The sequence below is a fragment of the Falco peregrinus genome, chromosome 5 (genome assembly GCF_023634155.1).
Source record: "Falco peregrinus isolate bFalPer1 chromosome 5, bFalPer1.pri, whole genome shotgun sequence".
NCBI classification, from domain to species: domain Eukaryota; kingdom Metazoa; phylum Chordata; class Aves; order Falconiformes; family Falconidae; genus Falco; species Falco peregrinus.
The window spans coordinates 57,166,847-57,192,899 of record NC_073725.1 but is presented as its reverse complement, the minus strand read 5'-3'; the positions used below and the strand labels follow the sequence as shown (position 1 = coordinate 57,192,899).

Below are 26,053 nucleotides of genomic sequence, written 5' to 3'. Positions count from 1 at the left end.
GTTTGCGTACTCTGACCCCTCTTGCCATGGAGCAAGCTACCTTGACAAAAATAATTTTTCTTGCTGTGCAAGACAAAAAGAATCTGTGCATGAAGAAATGTTACAGTGTGGCTGATGGGAGGCAACTGCTTACCCACAATAACTGTTTGAATTCATAAGACTTCAACTGTGAGACACTGCATCGTTTAAGAAGTCAAATTTTAAATTGACAGGTTAAGCTAATAAATTTGCAGAGGCATGCTAAAAAGAAGGTACCTCAGTAAATGATTACTATGTGCCAGAGTGATTTAAGCAAATACGTAGTGAATGGTAGGAGCACGTTCATAGGGGTGGTCTCTTTACGTAAAACCATCCAAGCATTGCTTGGCTAAATGACATAGATGTTCTTGTGCAGACAAGGATTAAATTAGATGCTTTAAATCTTGGAGATGGCCTTAATTAAGGCAGAGACCCTTTTCCAGGAAGCACAAAACTCTCCTGTTTTGATACACAACCCCTTCTGAATCAATCTTCGTAGCTATTTGACTGTTTTGCTAATTTCTGAAATGTAACATCAAGAACCAGTGATGTCACTGTCTCTGATACCTTTCATATTTGTTAGTAAATGTGCTTTCTTTAGTTTTCTATTTCCTGGAATACCGTAATTCTGCCTATTAGCAAGAATCTCTTATCTCTTGCGTCAGCAGATGCTGAGACTCATTGCGTGTGAAACGAGAGAAGGCTAAGTTTTGGGTTGCACGCTAACCTTCTGTGCTAGCAGTGTGTTGAAAAGCATGGCTCCCAGTGAAGTGGGAAAATGTATTTTTGATTTGCTCTTCATTTTGTAACACCATCTGTGATTTCAACATCAAAATCCTGAGTATGCTTTCCCATTAGAAACATTGGCAATAGATAAGTAGGAGAAAAGTGACCAACAGCGGATGGAAAAGGAGTGGTCCGCAAATCTTTCCTCAAAGGGATTTCTTTGGAAAAGGAGAGATTGAGCCTGTAAGGTCATGTAGAAGGGAATAAAAGACAAAGAAAATGAATTTTTGGCATAACTTGCAGAAGTCTCCTTACAGACAGTGTAAAATCTCTTTATGCTAGTGGCTGATCATTCCAATACAACAGTTAATGTCTACAAGGTTTTTTTTTCAGAGGCATGCTAATAGAAGGTCTGTTTACTTAGGTATTTGGAAAACTCCCTACCCTATTGTCTAATACAATATTTAGCATGATAAATTTATATTAAATTGATAGCTTAGTTTAGATGTGTGAGTGAAAGTGTTTTCATTGACTCCATCTGTAGCTATGGTTGTACCAGCAATGGTACCTCTTTGTTAGTATTACTGTGTTGTATTAAGAAAGGGAAAAAAGAGAACGTTTACCTAGACAAGAGTTTGTGAGTATAGTTTAGAAATAGATTTGCTGGGGAAACAGGAGGTGTGTGTTACTGCTGTTCTAACCCAAAGTTCGACTTCTGTTTCTGTCATCTCTGGTTATTGTTGCCTCAGAACCTTTGATAGATTCACTTTAATGCACCAGTCAGGTTTTATAGGTGACAGCTGAGACACCAAGTTGTGAAGGATGTCATCAAAATCTGTAGCAGAGCAAATGATTCAGCCAGGATGTCCCACAGATCAATCTAATAACTTATACAGGTGTCTTGGTTCAGTCAGTCAGTTGAAGAGAGAACACGTATTAAGTTATATCCTTAGGATTCCTCTCTTTTTTTAGAGGTTAGAGACATTGGTGAGAAAATGAGAGAAGTGGAGAGAAATCTGTGCATAGAAATTACTTTAAACTTCCGTTGAGAAAATGGATCTAAACCCAAGAAGATTGCAGGGGTTTTTGGTCTTCCTAGGAGTTTCTTACTGGGAAAAATGAAAGTCTTATGCCTCTGCTGTTCCAAATGGTATGGATATTGTGGTCTCTGTGCTAAAGCTTGGAGTGAAAAACTCCCAAGTGACCTTTGTTTCTGGACATGAGAAATGCAAATGGACATTGAATTCAATTCAACGCCTGCTTTTAGTGTTTATTTCAGTTCTACTTTTTTTTTTTTTTGCCAATGGAAATCCACCCAGTGAGGACAGGATGTATTGAGGAAATCTTTAAGTTGTGTGCCACTTCTTAATAGCATCAAGAAATGTAACAGGAGTTAAGAACGCTGAGTGGTTTAGAATGAGTTAAGTATTTTCCTGTCAGAGGCAGTTTGGGGTTTTAAACTGTAACTTGTTTTACCTTCACTCACAGTTCTAGTGCTACATTTAATCTTTTTTGGTTGTTTTTGGTGGTTTTTTTTGTTTTTTTTTTTTTAACAAATAATGTCTATGTATGCTAATACTAAACATAAAAGTGTTTGATAGTGGGCTAACCAAACTAAGTTGTAAGGACAGACTGCAGTGCTACAGCAAGTAGCTGACAGGTTAGTGCTGTCTTAACTGTGGCAATTTCTGACATCTGACTGTAAGTGAATGTGACATGTCTGGGATCCAAACATCACACTTCTGATTATTATTATTTTTTTAATATAAGTTTCTGCATATTGAAAAGGAAAACCCTACAGAAAAACAGAAATGAAGTAAACATATGATTTGTGGGGGGGTAAGTTTGGATGTCTGTGAATTCTGTAATCTGATGTTGTAGGGTAAGATGCAATGCAACTGTTCTAATTCAGATAGTTTTCAAATTTGTAATACTAGTAATAGCTTAATTGCAGCAGTTTAGCATTTTACACATGTTTGGGTATAGCCTTTTGAAGCTTCTAGTCAGAGTTCGAAAATGTCTTTTGTGTATTTTTTTTTGTATACGGCTGTTGATTTCAGTACTGAGTTCTGCACAAGTGGATAGTAGATTTCTGCTTGGAGCTAACTGCAGAACTGGGATTGGCAGAAAAAGCTGGTGCAAAATGCAGTGTCTGTGGTCAGTAGTCACAGATTTAAAATTGAGACTGGTCAACCCCAGTTTTCACTGTCCCACTCAAAAGTACTTCAGTGAGGGCTTTTTTGTTGCCAAATTTGCTGCCAGCATTTTTGGCAGGAGGGAGGACTGTACAAATGAAGTCTGATTTTTTTGTTTTTTATTTTTTTAAAAATTTTTTTAAGCTTTGGAGAATGTGTTTTCACTTTGCTTTTAAAAGACTGGAAAAAAGCCCAAAGCACTTTTGATGAAAATTTCTTAAGATGAACAGAAAGCATACCTAGAAAATTTTAGTCAAGTTGTGGAAATTTCATAAAATTACTAGTGATTGGAAGATGAGAACTAAAGGCATTTTTAGAACTGAAATTTGTATACAACTTGATTATTTTCTCTGGCATTACTGTGATCTAATCCATTGGTATTGTGATGAAGGAATGCCTTAGAAATGCACTGATTGATTATGCCTCTTTAGTGAGTGGCGGTAAAATGACCAGTCTTGTTTATGTTGCCAAATAATGTTGGATCATGTATATCATGTATATGTGAAATCCATATGGATCGTGCATCAACTGAAAAAAAGAAAAAGGAGAGAGTTGGAAAAAATTTCCAAACCTCAATCAACCAAAAATAAGTTGGTGCTCTTGGACTTGCAAGCAGTACTCAGCAACAAAGTGTTAAGTTTCAGGCTCAGCGTTTTATTGTTCACAGAGAATGAAGACACCAACTGGATTTGACTGCTACTGCAGTAAATGTGTTTTCACTATGTAACCTTGCACTGCTTCTTTAGTGCCGACTCTTCTGGAAAAAGGTGAGCATGTTCTGTTGAGCTGCTCATTTAGAAGTGTGTCTTATCTAATTCTTTGGTATGCATCTGTATTTTTGCTGTTATTTTGGGGAGCTTTGCAGACATAAAATGCAAGGAACAGCTAAGTAGACTAAAAGCATTTAGGAAAAGGTATTAAGCAGCTTACTTGTGTGTAGTTGACCTTGTAAGCTCTCTTATATTTTGCATTTGTGTATGGTGCTGGAGGGTTCTTAAACTAATATTTAGATACCTGGATCTTTAATATGAGAGAGGTGCATTGAAAATAAGTTGCTGGTGTGGGTTTTTTAATCTTGCTATTTTTCTAAGCTATATGTGGAGAAGGAAGGGCTGTATTACAAAATGCATGCACCTTTCTTTAGAGACAGTACATGAAAATTCTAGCTTCCTTAAAAGCTGGTTTTGCTAAAGAGAAGAAGATTTCACTGTTTCAATTGGAAGAAAGTATTTATTAGCAACAAAACTGAAGAAGGTATTTTTAGGACTCCATGAATGGCATGACATTTATATGCCAGATGGTGTAAAGTAGCATCCAGCCGAGCAGCCCTACGGTGCAATGTTTGTTATGGGGATAGGTAAGAAAATTCCATGCATATAACTGTGCTTTGGGAAGCCAGTAGCTTTTTTTTTGGGGGGTGGGGTGGGGAATGAGGACACTGCAGCAGCATAAAACTGTCTACTGTATAGCCCTTACTCGGTATTGAGCACTAGGATTTTGGTAAGCTCATGTTTCTAATCCAAGTACTTGCTTTCTCTAATCAGACTGGACTATTGTGTTACTTTTCTTGTTGCAATGTTGTACCACTGGTTGTAACTAAAACTGGTGTTCTTTTCTGTTGTTTGTTAACATGACATGCTGACTCTTATGAAACTTTTTCTTTCCAAAACTTGTAACTGCTTTTTCCATTAAAGTGTGTCCTTAAGTGAGAGCCCTTGTGAAACCCTCTCACTCCTTGGAGAGAAGGATTATGTGGGGAGAAGGGTATCCTTTGGAAAAAAAACCTTGTATGTTTTGTTGTTGACAAAGAAATGAAAGATATTACTGCAGAAGATACTTTTAATTTCTTTAAGGGAACATTTGAAATGGATGTAGGTAAAGCAGGAACTTCATTTTTATTATATAAATCCTAAAGTGTTTGCATTTACTCTGGTATGGCAGCCTGCTAAGTAAAGCTTTTATATTGGAGTTGAGAAATTCCAGAAAGTTTGATAAGCAAAATTATGTTCCAAGAGGAGGCGTCTCAATATATAGTCCACAGATTTAAAAATTATAGTATGCAATATTTAGACATCTCTGGTTGAAGTCCAAAAACTGAAATACGAATGAGTATATAAGTGAGTCATTTGACAGTGGTAAAATTGTGAGGGGTAAGAACCTAAAGGTATAAAGAAGATGAATTTTTAATTTTTTCCTGGAACACTTCATGCTTTTCAGACTTAGTATACTCATAGCATAGTTTCTTAGGTCTTCAGCAATTTATGCAACTAGTCTCTCTATGTGTCTGTCTTTATCTATAAAGTGTATTGAACGTTATTGGTATTTTAAGATTATGTATCTGTAAAGTGTTGATTAAAATTTTTTATTCATTCCAGGAGGATTTATTTTAGGTGGTGTGACATGGATTTGTATAGCTGTGCTGAAATGATTAAAATGTTGGCTCTCAAAGCTTTCAAAGTTGCATTTAGAAGTGACTTACAAAGGCTAATTAAAAATAGATCTTAGTGTGTCATCTCATTAAAATGAACGGGAACAGTGATCTTATGCAAGAGGACAGCCTGTGGTCCACAGTATATTTCTGTGAGTGGGAGCTGCTGTGTCTGGAGTTATATTGGTTGTCTTTTTTAATCTCTCATTCTCCTGCCTTGCACCTTACTAAATAGTCTGGTTTTGTTTTCTTAATATCATCACTGTAGGTAGTGGCAGTCTCTTCTGCAGGCTGAAGAAGCCCAGCATCCTTAGCTTCTCCTCACAGGGCAAGTGTTCCAGCCTGTGACCATTTTGGTGGCCTTCCACTGAACTTGCTCCAGTTTAGTGATGTCTGTCTTGTACTGACAGATCCCAAAGTGGGTACAGTACTCTGCCTGTGATCTTATGAGTGCTGCGTGGGGTGGTGTAATTGCATCCCTTGGTCAACTGGCTGTGCTCCTGTCGATAAGCCCATATGCTGTCAGCTGTCATTGCTGCAAGGGCATACTGCTGGCTCATGTTTAAGTAGATCTCCCAGGTCCTCCTTTGCGGAGCTGCTCCGTAGGCTGTGTCTGTGGCCAGGGAGTTTGTCTGTCCCAGGTGCAGGATTTAGCACTTGTCCTTGCTAAATGTCATGAGGTAGGTTCCTCTAGGCCAAACCTGTCTTTACATGAGTAGTTACCTGCCTATATTGTGTCAAAACCAGCTGCTTAATTCATGAAGTACAGTGACCTGTCCCCTTGGTATGGTCAAAAATTAATGGTTGTTTTTAATTAAAAACCAACTGACAGGTAGATTCAATTTAGTGCTAAAACAATCCAGTAGGAGAGTGTTTTTATAAGGAGTTAAATTGGACTGGCACTTTGATTCTGGAGCACATGAAACACTAAGCTTATATTTAGAAATACCTCCAGCTTTTGTTCTGAATGTACATTCAATGGAGGTTGCTTCTAGTGATGTGTGTTGGAGTCTGAAACAAAGCTGCTGAAGGTGTCCCTTTTTGATCTTGCTAGTCTGTTACCTGTGACTATCCCTTAATACTGGTTGCAGAGTAGAGGACGCCTAGAAAAAAAAAAAATTCTCATGAAAGTGCAGAAGCTACTGTGAATGGCATCTCTGTGTGGTGACTGTATTATTGGAGTACTACTTCTTCGTGATCTGGCCTGTTTATTGTCCTGTTAATGCTGTTGAATCACTAGGAAACAAGAAAATAAGAAAGCCTGTTCGTGCTGTTGCTTGTTTTGGAAGGGGAGAAATGGTAGCCTTGGACAACATCTTCAAGGCCAAGAAATATATAAAAAGTTAAGGCTGCTAAAAGATCAAAATTAGATTTGTAAGTAGTGTTACTTTATCTTCATAGGTTTTTCCCCCCAAATAAATCAAGTAAAAATTAAAAGCATCTGTAGAAAGTCACGGAGCAAATTATCCTAATACTCTGTAGAAAGATAAAATTAGCTTAACTGTTTTTTTTCCACTAGAATGCTCTTTAAAAAAATGCAGATTATACATATCTGTTCCTTGCCTTATTATAGATCCAAAATATACAGGCAGTCTTGCAGGAAATCTGGGTATATGAGTTGTGTATCTGTCTTGATTTTCGGACTTTTTTTTTTTAAGAAGAGTTATTCTTGGAAAAACTACAAGCAGTCTTTAAGGTTTTCTCAAATAATTCTTACTCCTATTTCAAAAAACTTAAGGTTAATCTGGTCCTTTGTTTGACCTCTGACAAACATGAGTTTTGGCACAGTCATGAAATATCTAGTCATACGGTGTGTATTATAAACTGTTGAGGTTAATCCAAGCAGATGTCAGTGTTTAAGCAGTGGCAGGTCCTAGACCCTGTAGCTACTTTTGCTCTTTAAGCCAAAATGTTGTGAAATGCGGTTGGCTTTTTTTTATTCTCCATTAAAAATGTTGAAGGCTAACACATTAAGCCAGTGTTAAAAGTTGCACAGGTTACTAATGACAAAACTATCCCAGGCTGTCTGGGATAACAGAGTTATATCACTGTTGGGTTAGTTATTAAATGAATGTAAATATTACTGGGTGTGATGTATGAAATGAATGTCATGCTGATGTTGTAAGGATGCTACAAGAAGCTGGTGTGACATGGAAAGCAGCATTGCACAATAACTACTGAACCTCAAGTCTGGCAGGTAGCTCCTAGAGGTTTTTTTAGCTTTACAATTGATTGACTTTCAGAGACTTGTACTAATAGCTAACTTTTACAGTTCTCTTAAAAAAATAATAAAAAAAAATCAATGATTTACTGCTTGTGCAAGGAACTGAGACTTCTGTACTGGAATTCATGGAAATTAGAGAGGAATATTTTACTCTTGGCGTTTCTGGCATGTAGGTCTGCAAAAAGTTCCAAGGCTTTGCCAAAGTCTGAAAGCTATCAGGTAATAAATATATGACAGTCAAAACAGGGCAATAAGGGAGAGACTGAAAACCTGAGTATTTGGCTATAAATTTTCAGAATACTGTGCCTTTCAGTCTTGATCTCTTCTGAGCTAATGTTGATGAGAGCAACTTCTAAGATTTTTTTTTTTTCCTTTCATAGTCACCCTAGTTGCCTCCAAAATGGATTTAATTTCCTGATGTAGGAGATGCTGCCACCTTGAATGATTTGTTTGTTGTGTTGAATTATCTTTGGATCCCTAAGTATACCAATGTGGGCAGCCATAAACTCCATGTATCACTAGGATCTTGTGTATGTGAATGAATGCTTCTAAAATGCTCGAAGGTGTTATCATTTGTTATTTGCTGTGAAAGCTCCTAATATTGCTAAGGGAGAGTATTTGGGATAGATAATTGTTTGAGGTATTTTTGAAATTTACTTTTGGCAGCTGTGTTCTTAATGGCTAGTAAAATTTGTGAGGAACTGTATTGTGAAACAATTTTTCTCTATATGTTTAAATCATAGATATTTTTTTTTAATGGCAATTATTGGTTTTGTTTGCATTTAATACATAAATAGAAATGGATTTTAACTACACTGTCCACATAGCAATTTATTAGTGACTAGACTCAGTGTTACAGTGTTTATTGCATAGGTGAAAATTATTCTTATGAGCCCATTGACATTGTTATCTGGACAATGCAATTGTGCTTTTTTGATTTAAGTTGTTTCTATCTAACTGTTCAAACCTGCTAGCTCTGTTTGCATTAGCAGAGCTTTAGGGATGTTGAGTTAAAAATACATATAATCTGCTTTTCTCGTGCAGCATGTAGCAGGACTGAGAAAGATACTAATACGTTGGATTTGAAAGGCATATCTTTTGCCTCTCTTGCATTCAGGAGCAGTTTGCCTCCTTTAGAAAAAATACCCAACACCAAAAGGTGAAGAAAAAAGGCAGGGAAAAAAAAGTATGGTTTGGCTTTGCTTAAGTTTCAAAATCCTGCTTGGAGAAACGAGCTGGGAGAGGATGGATGTTTGAATGTTTAAGACGATCATCAGGTTATTGTGACCATGCATAAGCAGTCAGAGACAGGTTTTGGGTAAACTGGCAAAGTGTGTTTCCTGGAAGATTTCAGACAACTGGAGAGCAAAGGAATCTGGTCAGGGTAAGGCTTTATTCACCATGTCTAGGTGGCTTGCAGAAGAAAGTCATGGATGGGGAGATGGATGAGGTAAGAATAAAGAACCAAGTAGCTGCCTCTGTGAACTGAGTGTTTCCTCCTGGGTCCTTGTGACCAGCTGAAATATTCTCTCCTCCATTCCTCTGGTGTGTATCAAAGTGGTTATTTCATTGCATGCTGAAATGAGTGAAGGGATACTTGTTTCTTGGTCTATTGAGAAGAGGCCAAGATGTGTTAATGTGACTGTTTTGTATGCATAAAAGTATAGGGCTGGAAAGGTGCTCCTGGTTTCTCGGGGCAGGTCCCAAGCAGAACTGACATTGCTTAGGACTTGAAAACCTACTGTGACTTCTTTGCTAAAACACATCTGTAAGAAGTCACAGTCAACCTAAAGCTGTTGAAAACGAGTGTGTAGCTCTGATGCAGATTATGACTCCTGTGGCTGCTTAAATGGTAGAAGTGGTTCAAATCCGTAGGACAGTGGTTGTGTAAATGCGTATGCATTGGTGAATAAAGTAAACTAATAATAAGCCTTCAATGTGCTTTTCGTAGGCAGGGTTTCAATTTTTTCCATTCTGCCTTCAAAATTAACTGTCTAACAAAACATTTGTTACTTAAAGAAAATAAATAGCAAGTCAGTGTTTTCCCTGCCAAATGTATTACTAAATATCTTGGTTGAATAGCGAGCTACTGAAACGGCCTAGTTTTCTGCATTGTGGAGGTTCTGTAATTCAATTTAAATGCAGTATTTCAACCTTTGTATCCTTGTACAAAACTGAGAAACAGTGAAGGAGGGGAAAAGAAGGTGAAAGCAGTTCTGCTGTAGCAAGGAGCATGTGGAAATAGTATCATGCTCAGGTTTGCATTTGTTGCCTTTGTAACAGTATCCAAGGGTGTGCTTTCAGCCTGGTCAGAGGGCTTTCTGGAGATAAAAGGAATGTACAGCAATCTTTTTTTCCTCTGGTGATTACTAATTTATCCCTTCCTCTTTAATCCGAGTGTGCCTGATGTTGGTTACAGCAAACTTTAGCTTGGCTAGAAATGCCACAGCGACAAGGTGGAGCTCTGAGCTGTAAAAGAGATGCAAGAAGCTGGGGAAATATTTAATCTATGATGAATTCTACTCTGCATGCCTGTCTACCTACTGTTACCTGAGGTATCAAGGATTATCTTTGGTTTTCCTGCGTAAGCTGCAGGGTAGATGTATCCTTAAACAGTTCTGAAATGAAAAGGTTCCTTCTCTGTTACAGTAACTTTTACCGTGCTAGAACAGTGCTGTTCCACAATCTAAGTGCATGTGCTATGGTGTTAGGATTGTGCGACTATGTTACCATAGTGAATGGAAAAACAACATTAGCAGATTTTGAGGAGCAGTGTATTAGGCTTGGACAAGTCTTACAGCAGATTACCTCCTGTGGCTGTGCAACTAAAAAACCAACCAAACAAAAAAAAACCCACCCCACAAAAACCCACAACTGGCAAACACCCAGATCTTCCTTTATGGATGAATATTAATTGTCTGCAGACTGTCTGGCAAGAAGAATTATTATAATGAAAGGATGTAACTGTTTATCTAATCTTGCTCCTTTGCAGCTTCATGTGCTTTCTCTGAGCCTAGATTCACTTAGGTATGTTCATTGACCACTGTTAGCACAGGGAGAAGGCTTTGGGGAGTGGTGAACTGTACTTCTCCAACTGGTAAAGCTATTCTGCTAGGTAGAATAAGTTGTTTTTTTTTTTTGGTTTGGTGGTTTTTGTTGTTGGTTTTTGGGGGTCTTTTTAATCATTTCTGCCCCAGAGTATTTGTTGCTTGACTAGTTCCATGGCTCTACAGTTAAGCAGCAAGATTTTGGTGTGACAGTGTTAGAGAAAGAGCCTGTTTCACAGAGCACGCAATTCATCTGTATGCACAGGGTCACTATGAGACTTAAACCCTGTTTAAGACCTTTTTAAGCTCTTTGGGCTTAACTGCTGCATAGATTGCTGCCTTGCAGAAGTGAAGGAGTTTGACATGGTAAGAATAATGGATAAATTATTTTTTAGGAGGTTTGTGGGCGGGTTTTTTTTGCTTTATTTTACTTCGTGGATGTTTTATTTTTGGAAGCGAGGCAGTGACATGCTGCAGTCTGGGAAATGTGGGCTTGAATTTTGACATGTATTCTTTTTGGATGCAAGTCACTTAGGACTCAGAATTACATTGCCAAAATAAGTAGGATCTTTATAGGTTTCTTTGGGATCATGAACGCCTTCTACCTCAGTTTAGTAGTTTTCCATATTGAGAAGGGAATAATCTGTTTGTACTCATAAACGTTGTACTGGTTTGTTCTTTGCCAGGCTGACCTGAAGATTTCTGGTAGTTTCTAACTTTTTGAGAAGTCTGAAAAATGCATCAACATAAATCATTGACTCCTACCCCATGCTTTGTTTTCTTAAAACAAATGTTTTGCTAAACAAAAGGTGACTAAATAGTTTCTTGACTTTTTGTTACTATGCAGAGAATTTGTGGTGGTTAGATAATGATGAGAGGGATCTAATTCTTTGAGTTGGTGTTTTTCTTAGTTTTGGAAACTGAGCTGTAATGTTTTTGGGTTTGGTTTGGTTTTGGTTTTTTTTTTGAGCCTTTTTTTGGTTTGAGAAACTCCAGGAAGTTTGCCTGATTCTCCTGGGCCATAAATAAAATGTTACCACCAGCTTCATATGCTTCACATTGGGGATTTGTTTACAATAGTAATTTTCAATATAACTTGGGGAAACTGTGTTAGCAGATGGGTGCCTAAAGTAAAACCCTGGGCTGGGTTGCTTCCTTCCAGTTCTTGGTGAACGTCTCCTTGTCTTCTCCAGGGAGCATTGAAGCTCTTCCGGAGTCTGCAGAGACCTGCAGGAACCCAGTAAATTACCTTGGAACTTTTTGTTCTTTCTCTATCCCATGTCTGTTTCCTTTTTCTGCAGGGAAGTGTATCTGTAAATGTGACTGTCTTGGTGCTATGTGTTGTTAATTTGCACCCCATGATTTCTGGAATTTCTGGGATGCTTATGATGGCTCTTCTTAAATTTGGGGCAGGAAGGACGAACTATGTAGCTTTTTGAGACCATGCTCTCTCATTCCATGCTTGAGGATAGGAAGCAAACTAAAAAATGGACGTGTGTGGACATACTCTTGGGCAACTGGCTCGAGGTGGCCCTACTTGAACCAAGGGGGTTGGACAAAGTGACTTCCAGATGTCCCTTCCAACCATTCTGTGAAGAATCAATTCACTGTGTGTGCTATATTTAGTTAAAAAGTGGTTTAAATGAATGGTTTAAAGGAATAAACCATTGTGGAAGATAGATGATTATGTAACTATTGCAAGGAAAAATTAATCTTTTTTACCTTTAACTGTGTCACTGGGCTCTTGGTGATTGTTCACTTTATGTTTTAAAGCAGTAGTATCTACACAGAAAATGTGCAAACTGGTCATGTTTATTTTTTGAATGTGAAAGTGAAACGGGATTTCATTCTTAACATCTGTGCTTAAAGTTCCAAAAAACATTTAATGGATGGGTAACCTATAGAATGTGTTTCCTAATGTATAGACCTGATGAGGTAACAGGCAGCACTCTCAAAATGCATGTTTTCACTCTTTCAGGTAATTGAGAATGGATCCTCAATGATGCTAAGTCTACAATGGGAAGTGTCACACTTCGCTATTTCTGCTATGGGTGCCTTTTCACATCTGTGACCTGGACACTACTTCTCTTTGTTTATTTCAACTTCAGTGAAGAGAACCAATCCTTCAAGAATGTGCCCGTCAAGGGGCTGGAACCTCAGAGGCCATTTCCAAAAAAAATTTACCCTCGTTTTACGCGGGGGCCAGTTCATATACCTGAATTGCAACAGAAAGAAAATAAGATAGGGAATCCTCTTGGAAATCATGTCCAGGACCCAGTTAAGGGGGAGGTAGAATTCTCTCCTGAAATGGGTAAGTGGTGTTCAGTGTTGGTGGCAAACTTATTAGAAGAGCAGAAGAAATGAGATCCTAAGGTTTTTTGTAAGGGATCTTAGGAAAAACTGTATAATGAAGTAGTTTAGTTTTGTTAAAGTGCAGGGTGTACTAGTGGCTCTCTTCATTATGAATTACTTTAAATTTATTCTACTGTGTTTATTCCAAAATATACTATTCCTAACGTTTACAGTTGTGCTGTGTAAGTGCTAATGAGGAGGACAGCATTAGAGCAAGGTGCTGCCTTTAATGCAGTTCTTGCTTTTGGAAGCGCAGTGTATGCTTGCTTCGTATCTTACTCCTATATTTATTGGACTTAAATGCATAAACTTCAATTAGGTGCAGAGAAATTCTCCTTATAGGCAGTGATTAAAAATAGTGTGATAACAGTACACAATGAAGAGGACACATTGATTTGGAGAATATCCTTGGAGTATGAAATCATCTACAAGAAATGTGTGTGGGACAAAATTACAATGAAAGATTTATTGAAATGACAGTGGTCAGGGCCAAATCCTGCTTGCTTTGTACTAACAAAGGTCTGTGTGTTTCATTGGAGCGTATTTCATCAATGAGATGATTTGGTTTTGTCTTCCAAACTAAAATGCTTTGTATATTTAACTACTTACAGCTTACTCAGTGCTGTGTTCAGATGTGCAAACCGAGGCATGTTGCGTGCTGGCTTGCAAACTTGCTTTTAAGTCTGGAGGCAGATACTGAGCGTTGTGGTATTGGTTTCTGCTGCTTCTTCAGGAAATATGGCATAATAACCTTCATAGCCAAGAGTTTAATACCTTGATCTGTCTGAAGTCCTCTGTCATTACTTTGGATGAATGGTGGATCATGAGCTTCCAGAGTTAATAGAACTTTACCAAATGTCAATTTCAGACTTGGTCATTTGACCTGTGTGAATATATAGGAAAAATGCCAATTCATGTTGCTCTGTAGCATTACAAGTATTTATCAGTTCACTGCAAAAAGCATGAGAGCCAAGCGAGGTGAAGACTAGCCCAGGGGTGGCCAGTTCTTTCCAGCTATTCAGTATGGGCCAGGAAAGAAATCTGAGCTTCTCAACTGAGAATTGCCTTGATCTTCAAACCAAGTGACTGGTTTGGTTGGTGAAAGCCAAGGGGAATTATAATGCCAGGATAAATTCTACATGAATCATCAGGAGACAGCTGGTTCTCTGTTAAAATTAAATCAGGTGCTGCAGGAAAGGGCTTCCTGTCTGTCTGGTGTAGGGCAGTGATAAACATGTGAAGCAAAAAGAAATTAAAAGGAAGTTGGCATGTGATAGCCAAAACCAGTCATCTTGTAGGGCAATCTATCTCTTTTTTTTTTAAGTTTTTTATTAATATGTAAGAGCCACATAACACTGCTGAAGTATGGCCTAAAGTGATGTTTTGATTGCAAAGCCCTTATTTTCCAAGGGCTTTTATCTGCTGTTTGAACTGAAATCTTTCAGACCTTTTGCATACATTTTGGATGTTGTTCTTCATGAGAATGTTTTAAAAAATACTAGCACTCCTTCTAATCTATATTCAGAAGGTCAGAAAAAAGTAGTTAGTGGTTGGGTATGTATGAATTGTGGAATGAAACATTTGGTATGTGTTTCTTAAGCTCATGGTTTGTATAAAGAAAATATTTTTACACAGTGGCACAGTGTTACTGATGCTGAGTATGCAAGAATGGTTGGGCTCGGTGTCCGAACTGACAAGCTGGAAACCTTATTTTGGAAATGCATGTGGCTCAGAGGAGGAATGAGTGACACCTTTAGACTGCTGGTGCCAGACAAGTGGCACTGGCATTGCCACTGTAAACAGACCTCATTCCTGCTCCCATGATGCAACGTATCCACAGTGGGAGCAATTACCCATGACCATGATATCCAGTCACCACGAGACACACTATCTGGGTTTATCCCAAGTCTTTTGCAGATATCACTACCCAGCGTTTCCCACTTGGTCCTGCACAAATGTCAAGGCATCAGCTTTTGAGGTGTTTGATAGTGCGTCTGCTTTGCTGTTGCTGTAATCAAGACTAAAAGCAACAGGGTCATAAATGTAAATGGTGGGAAGTGGATGCACAGAATTCCCTCTAGTCATCTTGTACATAGAGGTAGACTGTTGCTGAAGCACAACTGGTAGTGACACAGCTGTGCTCCAAAGGCCAACCAGGACTACTTGTTTGAAAAGGAAGAAAGCTTCCAAACTTTTAAAATTACCTTTCTTCTGTTCTGTTTTTTAACCCATCGTTTTTTCTCTGGGCTTGAGCTCAGCTTTTGCGTAGCTGTTGAAAACTGGAGAACATGAGGTATGAAGGAAGGCTGAGAGAATTGTGTTTATTCTGCCATAGAGAGAAAGCTGAGAGGTGAGATTTTATTGCTGTCAACAGCAGATTAATGGGAGGCTGTAGGGAAGATGGAGCCTTCCTGGAGGTACATGGGATTACGATAAGAAATTGGAGCAAGGAGGGTATTTCAGTTAAGTAAGAAGAAAAACATTTTCAGTGCAATGGTGGTCAAATGCTTGAACAGGGAAATAAAGAGGTAGAATCTTCATCCTTGGAGATACTGTAAGCTTTTGGAACATAACTGTACAAGTTCTGAGCCAACCTGCTTTTGAGCAGGAGGTGAGTCCACATGTCCCTTCTGACCTAAATTAGTTGTGATTCTCTGAAACATTATCCTGGATGTATGGTAGCATAAGTGAAGAACCCACTTACTACTTATTTTCTGTAGATTTTGAACAATATGGAGATGATGGACAGGGTGGAAGGAGATAAATTACATGAACTTTGCTCACTTCTTGTACTGAAATTTCACTGAAGTTGCCTCTGTAGCTTGATAACAGCTGGAAGGGCATAGGCATCTCCTCCTGTGCAGCCAGCTGAACAGGGACAAAAAAAAGTCATTGCTCTGCTACCTGAATTGTTGCAGAATTGGCTAGCAAACACAGGTCGTGGCAGACACTGCCTCTCCCTCCTCTTTTTTTCTGTAGAAGAGTTAAGTACCATAACATTTTGTTTCTAGTCATGCTGACGGCTATATGGCTGAGTGAGTGAGAGGCCTATGGCACTGAGTCAAGGCAGGCAGGAGGGGCACTGAGGATTTAATCTTGGACTCTAGCAGTGTACTTACACCAGCAATTGCTGCCTCTGCCCTGCTCAGCAACAGTTGATGCTTCTGCTAAAATAATAAACAAATAGCTGACTCTTGCTATTTTGCTTGCTGTCAAAGTCCCAGGTGAGATAAGTAGTTTACAGGTTTTTTTATACCTATTTTTATGTTACTGCAGGCTTGAGAGAACTACATGAAGTGAAGCTGCTAGTGTGAGGGTTTTTCTACCATTGTAAACGTGGTTTTTATTTCAAAAATCCCATTACAGACCCTTCATCTGTATAGACAGGTGCTGATACATTGTGCAGCAAAGTCTTTCCTCTGTTGCTGCTTTGATGTTGGTTTTTAGGTGGTGCTAAGAATTGGAGGCCATTTAAGCGAAGGGAGTGTGTCTGGTAAGGCAATAAACACAATGAAGCCATCAGTCTTTGGAGAATGATTTAATTTTATTACAGCTGCAAGGGCTACTCGTAAGTGCTACCTATTTGTGAGAGGTAACAAAAATAGTTGCACAGAAATACACTTTGCAAAACCAGAGGGATTTTTGAAGAACAGAATGGGGTTTAGGGGAGGTTAAGACATACCTTTCAATCCTTGATTGTTTCCAAAGGATGTTTTTTGAGCCTATTAACTGATCTTGGCTTGTTTCTTTTGCAGGAATGATTTTTAATGAAGAAGATCAGGAAGTGAGAGACTTGGGGTATCAGAAGCATGCTTTCAATATGCTTATCAGTAATCGACTGGGATACCACAGGGAGGTGCCTGATACAAGAGATGCAAAGTATGTACTGATTTTTGGAGAGACCATGGTATAATTTCATGTGCTCAAGGACTTGTTACATTATACCTGATGTAGTATTTAACATTTTTGGTATTGTGTTTTTGTTAAACACTCTTTCAGCCTCCTATGTTGCTGAAGGCAGATTTTCAGCTATTCAAACAGGAGTGCTAGAGGCTAGGACCTTAAGTCTTTGATCTCTTCTGTCTTTTTTGACTGAATATTGTTTCTGGAGATGTGATTTTTTACCACCTGGAAAAGGTATGTGTTAAGTAAAGCCCCACACGAATCAGGCTCCATGAAAAAAAAGACTGCTACTCCTTGAAAGCAAAGTTTTTTCCTGATTCCTAAATCACTTTAAGAATGCTTAATGAAGAGCAGGACTGGATATAAGTTTATTCAAACTTTTATCATATTGTCATAATTTTTGTCAGTAGTAGGATTGGCAGACAGCTGTTTTGATGGAAACAAGATTCCAATGATAATGATTTAAAAATCAGTGTGGAAAAGGGATCAAACTTTGTATCCAGCAATACTAGGATTACATGTCCTCTCTCTCTTTCATCTTGCTAGCTGTGTACTCAGTTACTGAAAGCATGTGACAATATTCTTATTTTTTTAAGCTTCATTTTGAGCTAGTTAGTATTGTAACTACCAGAAGAGATGCTATGATTCTGTTTGGTACCCTTGAAAGATCATAGAATCATAGCATGGTTTGGGTTGGAATGGACTTTAAAGATCATCTAGTTCCCACCCCCCTGCCACGGGCAGGGACACCTGTCACCAGCCCAGGTTGCTCCGAGCCCCGTCCAGCTTGGCCTTGGGCACTGCCAGGGATGGGGCAGCCACAGCTGCTCTGGGCAGCCTGGGCCAGCGCCTCACCACCCTCGCAGTAAAGAATTTCTTCCTTATATCTAACCTAAATCTCCCCTCTTTCAGTTTAAAGCCATTCCCCCTTGTCCAGTCACTACATGCCCTTGTAAAAAGTCCCTCTCCAGCTTTCTTGTTGGCCACTTGTAGTACTGGAAGGCTGATATAAGGTCAGCCCAGAGCCTTCTGCTCCATGCTGAGTAACCCGAGCTCTCTCAGCCTGTCTCCATAAGGGAGGTGCTCCAGCCCCCTGATCATCTTCATGGCCCTCCTCTGGACTCACTCCAACAGGTCCATGTCCTTCTTATGTTAGGGGCTGCAGAGCTGAATGCAGCACTGCAGGTGGGGTCTCAGGAGAGCAGAGTAGAGGGGGGGAATCCCCTCCCTCGACCTGCTGGTCAGTTTTCTTTTGATGTGGCCCAGGATACAGTTGGCTTTCTGAGCTACAGGTGCACATTGTTGGGCCATGTTAAGCTTTTTGTCCAACAGCATTCCCAAGTCCTTCTCAGGGCTGCTCGCAATCCGTTCTTCACCCAGCCTGTATTAATTCTGGGGGTTGTCCCAACCCACGGGCAGGACCTTGCACTTGGCCTTGTTGAACTTCAGGAGATTTGCACAGGCCCACCTCTCAAGCTTGTCAAGGCCCCTCTGGACAGCATCCCTTCCCTCCAGCATGTTGATCGCTCCACACAGCAAGTTCGCTGGTGATACCAAGCTGAGGGTGTGCTTGATCCCGCTGTCCATGTCTCTGACAAAGATGTTGAACAGTACCAGTCCCAGTACAGACCCCTGAGGGATATGCCATTTGTCACCAGTCTCCACGTGGATATTGAACCATTGATTGCAACTCCTTGAGTGTGACCATCCAGCCAGTTCCTTGTCCACTAAGTGTTCCAACCATCAAATCCATGTGTCTCCACTTTGGAAACAAGGATGTTATGTGCGACAGTGTCAAAAGCTCTGCACGAGTCCAGGTGGGCGACATCGCTCTTCCCTGCTCCGTCAATGCTGTAAGCCCATTATAGGAGGACACCAAATTTGTCAGGCACGGCTTGCCCTGAGTGAATCCATGTTGGCTCTCACCAATCACCTGCTTATTTTCCACGTGCCTTAGTATAGTTTCCAGGAGGATCTGCTCCGTTATGTTGCTGAGCACAGAGGTGAGACTGATTGGTCTGTAGCTTCCTGGGTGAAGATGGACATTAGATGTTCCAGTGCCCAAGTTAATGAAAGGCTTTCACCTTCTGTATTATTTCACATTTGTCGTAAGCCTACAGAGGATAAAATAGAAGAATGACTGATGACAGAAGTGCTCTGCTTCTCACTTGAAGTCTTTGCTTGGTATCTGGATTGCCCTGCAAAAAGCAGATATTTTCTCTAATCTGTCTGAATGGATCTAGGGGAAGAAACGCGTTGCTGTAACAACAATTAAAAAACCCCAACATTAAATGCAGATCTATTTATTTTTCAATTCATTTTTCTAGTGGTTTCTCTGCTTTGGGTGAATGTAATGAATCGTACTTGCTGAAATGTCTCGCCCCAAGAGCTGAGTTCATTCCGAGTCAATGAAGACTTTTCTTGTATACTTCTAGGTTTTCATTTATAATTTCATATTTTTATTGGATTTCCTCATGCCTGGCATCTTCATAGGGCACAGTGTCACAGATTAATGCCATACTAAATGTATGAACAAAATCTGAAAATAAGGAGAAAGAAAGAATGATCTTCTCCTTTGAGTGGGATTCAGCTTGCAGATTAAGATGCTTACACTTAAGTAACTGCATGTTAGTCAGTTGTCTCTGCTTTTATTATAATTAGCAGAGATCCAGTCAATGCAGTTAATGAAGCATGCAGAGCTCTTCAGCTGACAAAATACACTTAGCCTTAGGGTGAGCTAAATACTATCTAGACTTCACTGACAGCAGTGACTAGACTTAATTGTCTTAATCTGCAGGCTGGATCCCAGTCTTCATTGTCTAAATAGGTATTTAGCACCACTGGAGGTATTCTGGGATATCCAACCTAGTCTCCAGCAGCTGGCCAATGAAGTTGTGGTTTTTTTTGTAGGCCTCATGTCATACTTGCCATTCCTGTATGTGTCTGAGCTATCCAAGGGTACTAGACAGTGTTTTGACAGCTTAAACAAGCTCTTAGTGTTTTCTCTTGTTTATGTTTTAAGGATCTGTGGTTCTTACTCCCACCCCACTCCATGATATCCTCTGGTTTCTAACAAGTAGCAATGTTAATTATAAGTCTGTATTATGTGGAGAGTAACTTATTATGCTGAGCCCTGCTATATAGGTGTTATATGCCTGGACTCTTAATGTTCAAGTTAGGGGTTCTTCCTACACATTTAATGTTTGCTTGTTACTTACGAAGTTTCAGTAGTGACTTCGCCCTTTGGAAATCTCACTGAAAATAAAGTGGTAACTATGTTTCTACTTGCAGATGTAGAGAGAAGTCCTACCCTTCCGATCTGCCATCTGCCAGTGTTGTTATCTGTTTCTACAATGAAGCGCTTTCTGCCCTGCTTCGCACAGTACATAGTGTCCTGGATCGCACTCCTGCGCACCTTCTTCATGAGATTATTTTGGTGGATGACAACAGTGAATTGGGTGAGGGAACCTTTCAGGAATATTTTGTTCAGTGCTTACACTTCTTGACCTTCCTCTCTTTTCCTGTGCTTTACTGACTGGTCAGAATAAACATGTGGAGACCATTATGCAAAACCAACTTGTACTACTACAGTCAGTCTCCAAAACGTGCCAGCCAGTAGAGACGCATGATGTTCTGAGAAGCCCAAGGTGACATCTCCTTTGATGCTGGTACCATTTTACTGATGAACTTTGTATAATACGGACTTCAGAATACAAAAACAGGTTTCAAAGCTAATAGCGAGGGGTGTATATTTGTGGAGGGGATAATTAAGCAGTTGTTCATAGTGCAGCTGTTTTTAACAGTACTCTGCTTGGGCTGTTCTGGTGCTCAGAGCAGATTACACTGATCTTACAATAAACTCTGTGGGCCAATATTAGCTGTGAACGCACCTGAAAGGAACTGAATGCACGTAGTCTCAGCAGCGATCTTGCAGCTAAGTTGATGTGGCACTGTGGAAACTGTGTGTCAGTGTTTTGTACTTTCTCAGCATTTCAGACCTGTGGCTGCTGGGATCGGAGCTCAGCTTTCACTGGGAGGCTCTGCGTGGCTCTCGCACAGCCTCTTGTGGCCACCCTGGGAGCAGCCGTCCCTGGCTCTCAGTGGAGCAGCCTCTGCTCCCTCAGTCTGGGAGGGGCCCTGGAGAGGTAGAGCTTGCAGAGTTGCTTTGTTCTTGTTGAAAGACTGATGCTTCGGCATGTTTCTCTCGAATGATGGACAAGGTAACAACAGACACGCGATTCAACCGTTTTGGCCCTTCAAAAGCAAAATGCCTGTTGAGGAATGTGTTAGCATAGCAGTACTTGCCAGCAGGACTGTGCAAGTTCCCTGGTTGTCTCTGTGCAAGTCCACAACTGTTTGCATTTTTAAAATTAATTTTAGATTATATATTTTTAGTACATATAATTAGCTCCCTTGGTCTCATCGTTTGGTTTCTGGGTTAAGGTCTCACTTGCTCTAAGAGACTGATTAGATGTGTATAATGTAGAATGAAATTCTCTTCCTATGCAGCTAATTCATTTCTCTGAGGTCAGATCAAATGTTAAGATACAGGAGAAAACAAAGATCAAACACTGTCCCTTGTTGATGGGAATGTGTAATATTTAAAAGCTTGTTTTATTGCTTTGTGTTTTGGAAGCAATACCACTCTTTGCTACAAAGTCTTGTGCAATTTGTTGTTTTAAAGTTTTTTAACCTTCGCATTCAGAACTAAGCTGACTTCAAAACTCAGTCTTTTGAATATGGTAATGCATTTGGTTAGTGCCTGTGTTTAGGCAGTAATACCAGCACTCTTCCGGCCTGTTGCTAATTTGAAGGCCAAATTAGGTTCAAAACATTCAGGTTGCTACTTTTGCCTTTCTGACTTCAAATGAACATGTTTTGAAGCCAAAGATGGGAGGAGATGTTACTAATACAGAGAATTACTGCTCTTGATGATGATACTACTGATGTTTGTGTTGCTGCTTAATTTTACCAAATGGAATTTTACAGCTGAGGAAAGTCAAAGTTGGTTTGGTGACTGAGGAAACAGACTTTGGCTGTAGCATGAATCTCATATGAGCTTGGGGAAATTGCTTAATCTTTACGCCTCTGATCTGTTTGTTTTTTTTCTAATTAATTTTCCTTACATACTTCCTGAAATGGTATCTTAGATGAAATACAGCCTATTTCTTCAGCTTTAAATATAGGAGCTGTGCTACACATCAGTGCTCTTGCATAAAGCTTGAGTCTTTGCATCTAGTTTTGCGTCAAAAAGCTTCTTACACTCAATCATCAACAGTCTTACTAGCTAAAGCAGGCATTTCCATAGCTCAGCTGAGCCCACTGTTACATTATTTTCTTTCCTTTTGCTGCAAGACAGGATTTCTTTTTCTAGTATAACCTCTTTTTCCCTGATTTAGGCTTTACCTGTTATGGAACAGCATACAGGATATTTTGAAGGCTGTTACTGGAGGCATTCTTCTACACAGAAGAGACTGAAGAACTGAAAAGGAGCAAACCGTCTGCAACTTAGTACTTTGAAATAATAACACCCCTGACTCACCATCCTAGATTTTTTTTCTTGTTTGAAGAAGCCTTTTTTACATAGATATGGAGCAAGATAATGGCTAAAGTAATTTTTGGAGACTGTCTACTGGCTAAAAGGGAGCAATTCTCTCCTTGGAGCAAAATTTCTCAGGCAGACTATTGAAGGAATTTATTGGATTATGTCTTTTAAAAGAAATCAGTATTCCCAGTGCGTGTGAAGCCGACACAAAAACCCATTAACAATGAAAGCACCAAAAGGTGTCTGAGACTAAAGTGCCTGTTGAGAATGGTCCATGATATACTCAGTCCCAGGCAATGACTGGGTAGTTTCTAGCAGAGTGGTCATTTGTCTGGGTCAGAGCTGTACTCTGAGAGCTTGTTAGCCATTAGGTACTTACTACTGGATCTTATATTCTGCTGCTCAAGGTCATGTTGTAGGCCTGGTTTAGCCATCAGTGTGGACACAGCTTTTTTTTGGGTTTTTTGCCTTCTGCTGTTTTCAGAAGTTTGCACATGCAAAACTTTCCTCTTGTATTGTATGTCCTTTCATGCAGCCTTATCTGCATTAAGTGCTGAGTTTGACAACTGACCTTTTCTGCTTTGTACTAGCCCTTTGTTTTCTGCTGCTACACACTTTTTCCCTTGCTATGATACATCAGGTGAAGAATGATTCAAGCACTTGCTTATTTTAGGTTTGCAAATCCTTCTGTCTTGATTACTTGGGTGTCTCATTTGGGTAGCATCCTAGAGATGACTTATTTCATCAGCTTTCTAGGAGGCTTTCTCTAAAAAGGTATTGCCTGTTGTCTTTGGCATATGATGTCACATTCAAGACCAGGGGAGAGAATTCCTGTGATGCAAATGAATCCTGTCTGCATCTCTTCAGAGACGTTTTCTTTGTTCTAGAATATTCTCCAGCATTGTATTTGCTATGTGGTACCTTCTCATTCTTGATCTGTGATGCTGCCTTGCAGTGCTAATGCTGAGATCTTAACATTTGGAGTTGTTTCTGGGAATCTCCTTTTCATTCTTCTTGCCTGAAAGATCTTGTACCTCCTAAAACACATATATTCCTTTGGCAATTAATCTTGTTAACAGCAGTTTTAATGTTGGAACTGACATTCATCAGAATAATATTTATTCCAGCATATCTTCTGTTGAAAGTCTGTCTGCCCCTCTATACTGAGGTTCTCTGTTCAGTCTCAGCTGGCTTTTATGTTTTCCTTCCTCATTTTATATTTCTTTTCATTTATTCATAAGCTTATTAACTTATGTTTTTTCCATTACTTTAGTCTTCATTGTCCATTTTCTCCTCAGTGGTCCTACTTTAAAGTTAGAAACCACTGTCCTCGGGTGAAAAAAAAATTGTTACTCTTAAAATCGCCATTGATGTTAGTTAAGTTGCAGTAGTGCCTATAGACTGCAGTGAACTTTGCTCTCTGTCAAAAGCACATGCTTGCCAGCAGTGTCTTTGATCCTTTTGGATTTTAGAAAAGCAACCACCTGTGAGTGATCTGTACTTCGTATCGCTGTTATATCAGTGAAGCATGTACAGATAATGAAAGGTGTCTTCAAGCTTCTTTAAAGATGTCAGCATTTGTTTTAGTGTATGGAACATAGTAATTTAAATCACTTGCCTGCGTAAAAGAGCTTTCATTACTTCTGCTGCAAATGGCAGTCACCATGAGAAGAATTTGGAAATACTATTTCTTTATACAGTCCTTTTAGTTTTTTAGCAGCAGTAATTTCTTTTAGTATAGAGCCTAGAAGTTCCAGTTAACTTCAGCTGCGTTGTACTAAAGGCTTTGCAAACAGAACAAAGAGATAATCCAGTTTATATTCAGGAAACCAAGGCTAAGTATAAAACCTGAAATGGTGGCAGTGCATAAAAAGTTAGTTGAGAAAATGCAAGGAAGTGCTTATCGGCAGGAATGCAGTGGGTGGGAAGCCCAGTTATATGGTTCACTGTCCTCTTCAATGCAGGGTATGTACCTGCTTTGTCCGTGTGGGTTTCTGCAATGCAGCAGGAAAAAGTGAAGCAGTTAATAAGAAAATGTGGAAGAAAACAACAAAAAAAGGCTACAGAAATTGGAGAGCAGGTGTAGCATGTGGGATAACTAGCTGTCCTTTTGGTACTCTTGGTTTGAAGCTGTGCTGTATTGGGGTAGCTTTTTGATCAAGTTTTTGGCCCTTTTTGAGTTGAACATCTTGGGACTTTAAACAAAGCTTTTACAATTTCCATCCTGTTGTTGAACTTGTGTTTGTCTTTTCTCAGCTGACTTGAAAAAAGACTTGGATGACTATGTTAAAACTCAGCTTCCCAAAACCACAAAATTGGTAAGAAATGAGAAGCGGGAAGGCTTGATTCGAGGAAGAATGATTGGAGCCTCTCATGCCACAGGTATACCTTCTTGTTTCTCTTTTCCTTGCATACTTTGACCATATGTTGATTGGGTGACTTCTTTTTGAAGCGCACAGCTCCTGCAGATGTTAAATGTTTGACTTGTGATTGCCGCAGCCCACTGTAGGGGCTCTGCATGTTTTGCCATGTTCTAATCTACATGGCTTAGTGCAGGGGAAGAAAGATTCGGGGTAATGCTATCTTAGGTGAGAGGCATTTTAACAGTTCTTTTAGAATTTCAGTGACTTTGAAGGCAGTTAATTGCATTGATCTTTGGCTGTTATATTAACCTATGTTGCAACAACTACACAGTATCTTCAGTGATACCTGTATCATGATAATTGGAGACCTTAACGAGCATTATCTGCGTATTTAAATGTTTATATTATGCAGTTGATGGTGACCATGGTCTTTATAAAGCTTTCTCCAGTATTTCTTCATAGTTTTACTGAATTAGTTCTCACCTGAGATTTTTCTTTACTCAGTGAGAAGGAAGCAAGGAGGGCTTGGTGCTTGCTTATAGGTGAATAGAGAGTAGATATAATACATTCACTGTTTTTATAGTTTGTAATTAACTTTAGGAAATCTATGCTGTGTAAGAGGGAGCAGATATTTTTTCAAGTCACCCAAGCAATGACTTTGCAAATTTGGAGCCAAATTTGAGTGTCTTTTAAACATTATCTAAACTGTTGATTTGTATTTTTTTTTATTCCTGTGGAAGTTTGCTTTTGACAAAATGAGTTAATTTTTTAGAGTAGGTCAGTGAAATAGTAAAACAAAGCCAGTATTTGACAAAATTTAGTGAGGCAATATAGAATTTTCCATATTGCTGCCCTGAAAGAATGCCTCGGGAACATCTCCATCTGTGCTATGTATTGTGGTCACAGAATATTTTCTGCATGTTTCATGTAAAAACTGTTGCTCTAGAAGGGCAATCAGTTTCTTTAGTAAGGTACACTAATCTGGTTTCTAATTTGCCAATCCAGTTGTAATATTTCTCGTACAAGCTTTTCTGTTGTTGCAGTGAGTGTTAATTTGGCTAACTATTTGGTGCTTTATGTACACTTTTACCATAATATGCTTTCGGTTAAATTCTTTGGTGTCTGAGAAAGTCTGTGCTACTTACTCAAATCATTTTGAGTGGCAGACGAAGTCTCATAATTGTTGTTTACTCATTAACATTGTAATGGCATAATCTAGAGAGAAAATTGTGCTTGCACTTTCCAGTCTGTG

At 39.3% G+C, this 26,053-nt stretch overlaps 1 protein-coding gene across 4 annotated transcripts in view; it reads left to right on the top strand.

The window, feature by feature from the left end:
• GALNT11 (polypeptide N-acetylgalactosaminyltransferase 11) overlaps positions 1-26,053 on the top strand; it is a 56,603-nt gene that overhangs the window by 4,185 nt on the left and 26,365 nt on the right. For 3 of the 4 annotated variants that reach the window (XM_055803586.1, XM_055803587.1, XM_055803585.1), the window contains exons 2-5: positions 12,617-12,949; positions 16,746-16,869; positions 20,185-20,351; positions 24,695-24,820. In XM_055803586.1, coding sequence (XP_055659561.1) covers positions 12,655-12,949; positions 16,746-16,869; positions 20,185-20,351; positions 24,695-24,820 — 712 coding nt within the window. In that variant the 5' untranslated portion in view covers positions 12,617-12,654. Of the gene's footprint in view, positions 1-8,744; positions 9,042-12,616; positions 12,950-16,745; positions 16,870-20,184; positions 20,352-24,694; positions 24,821-26,053 lie in introns of those variants that run through there. The other variant, XM_027791735.2, reaches the window with a different exon arrangement.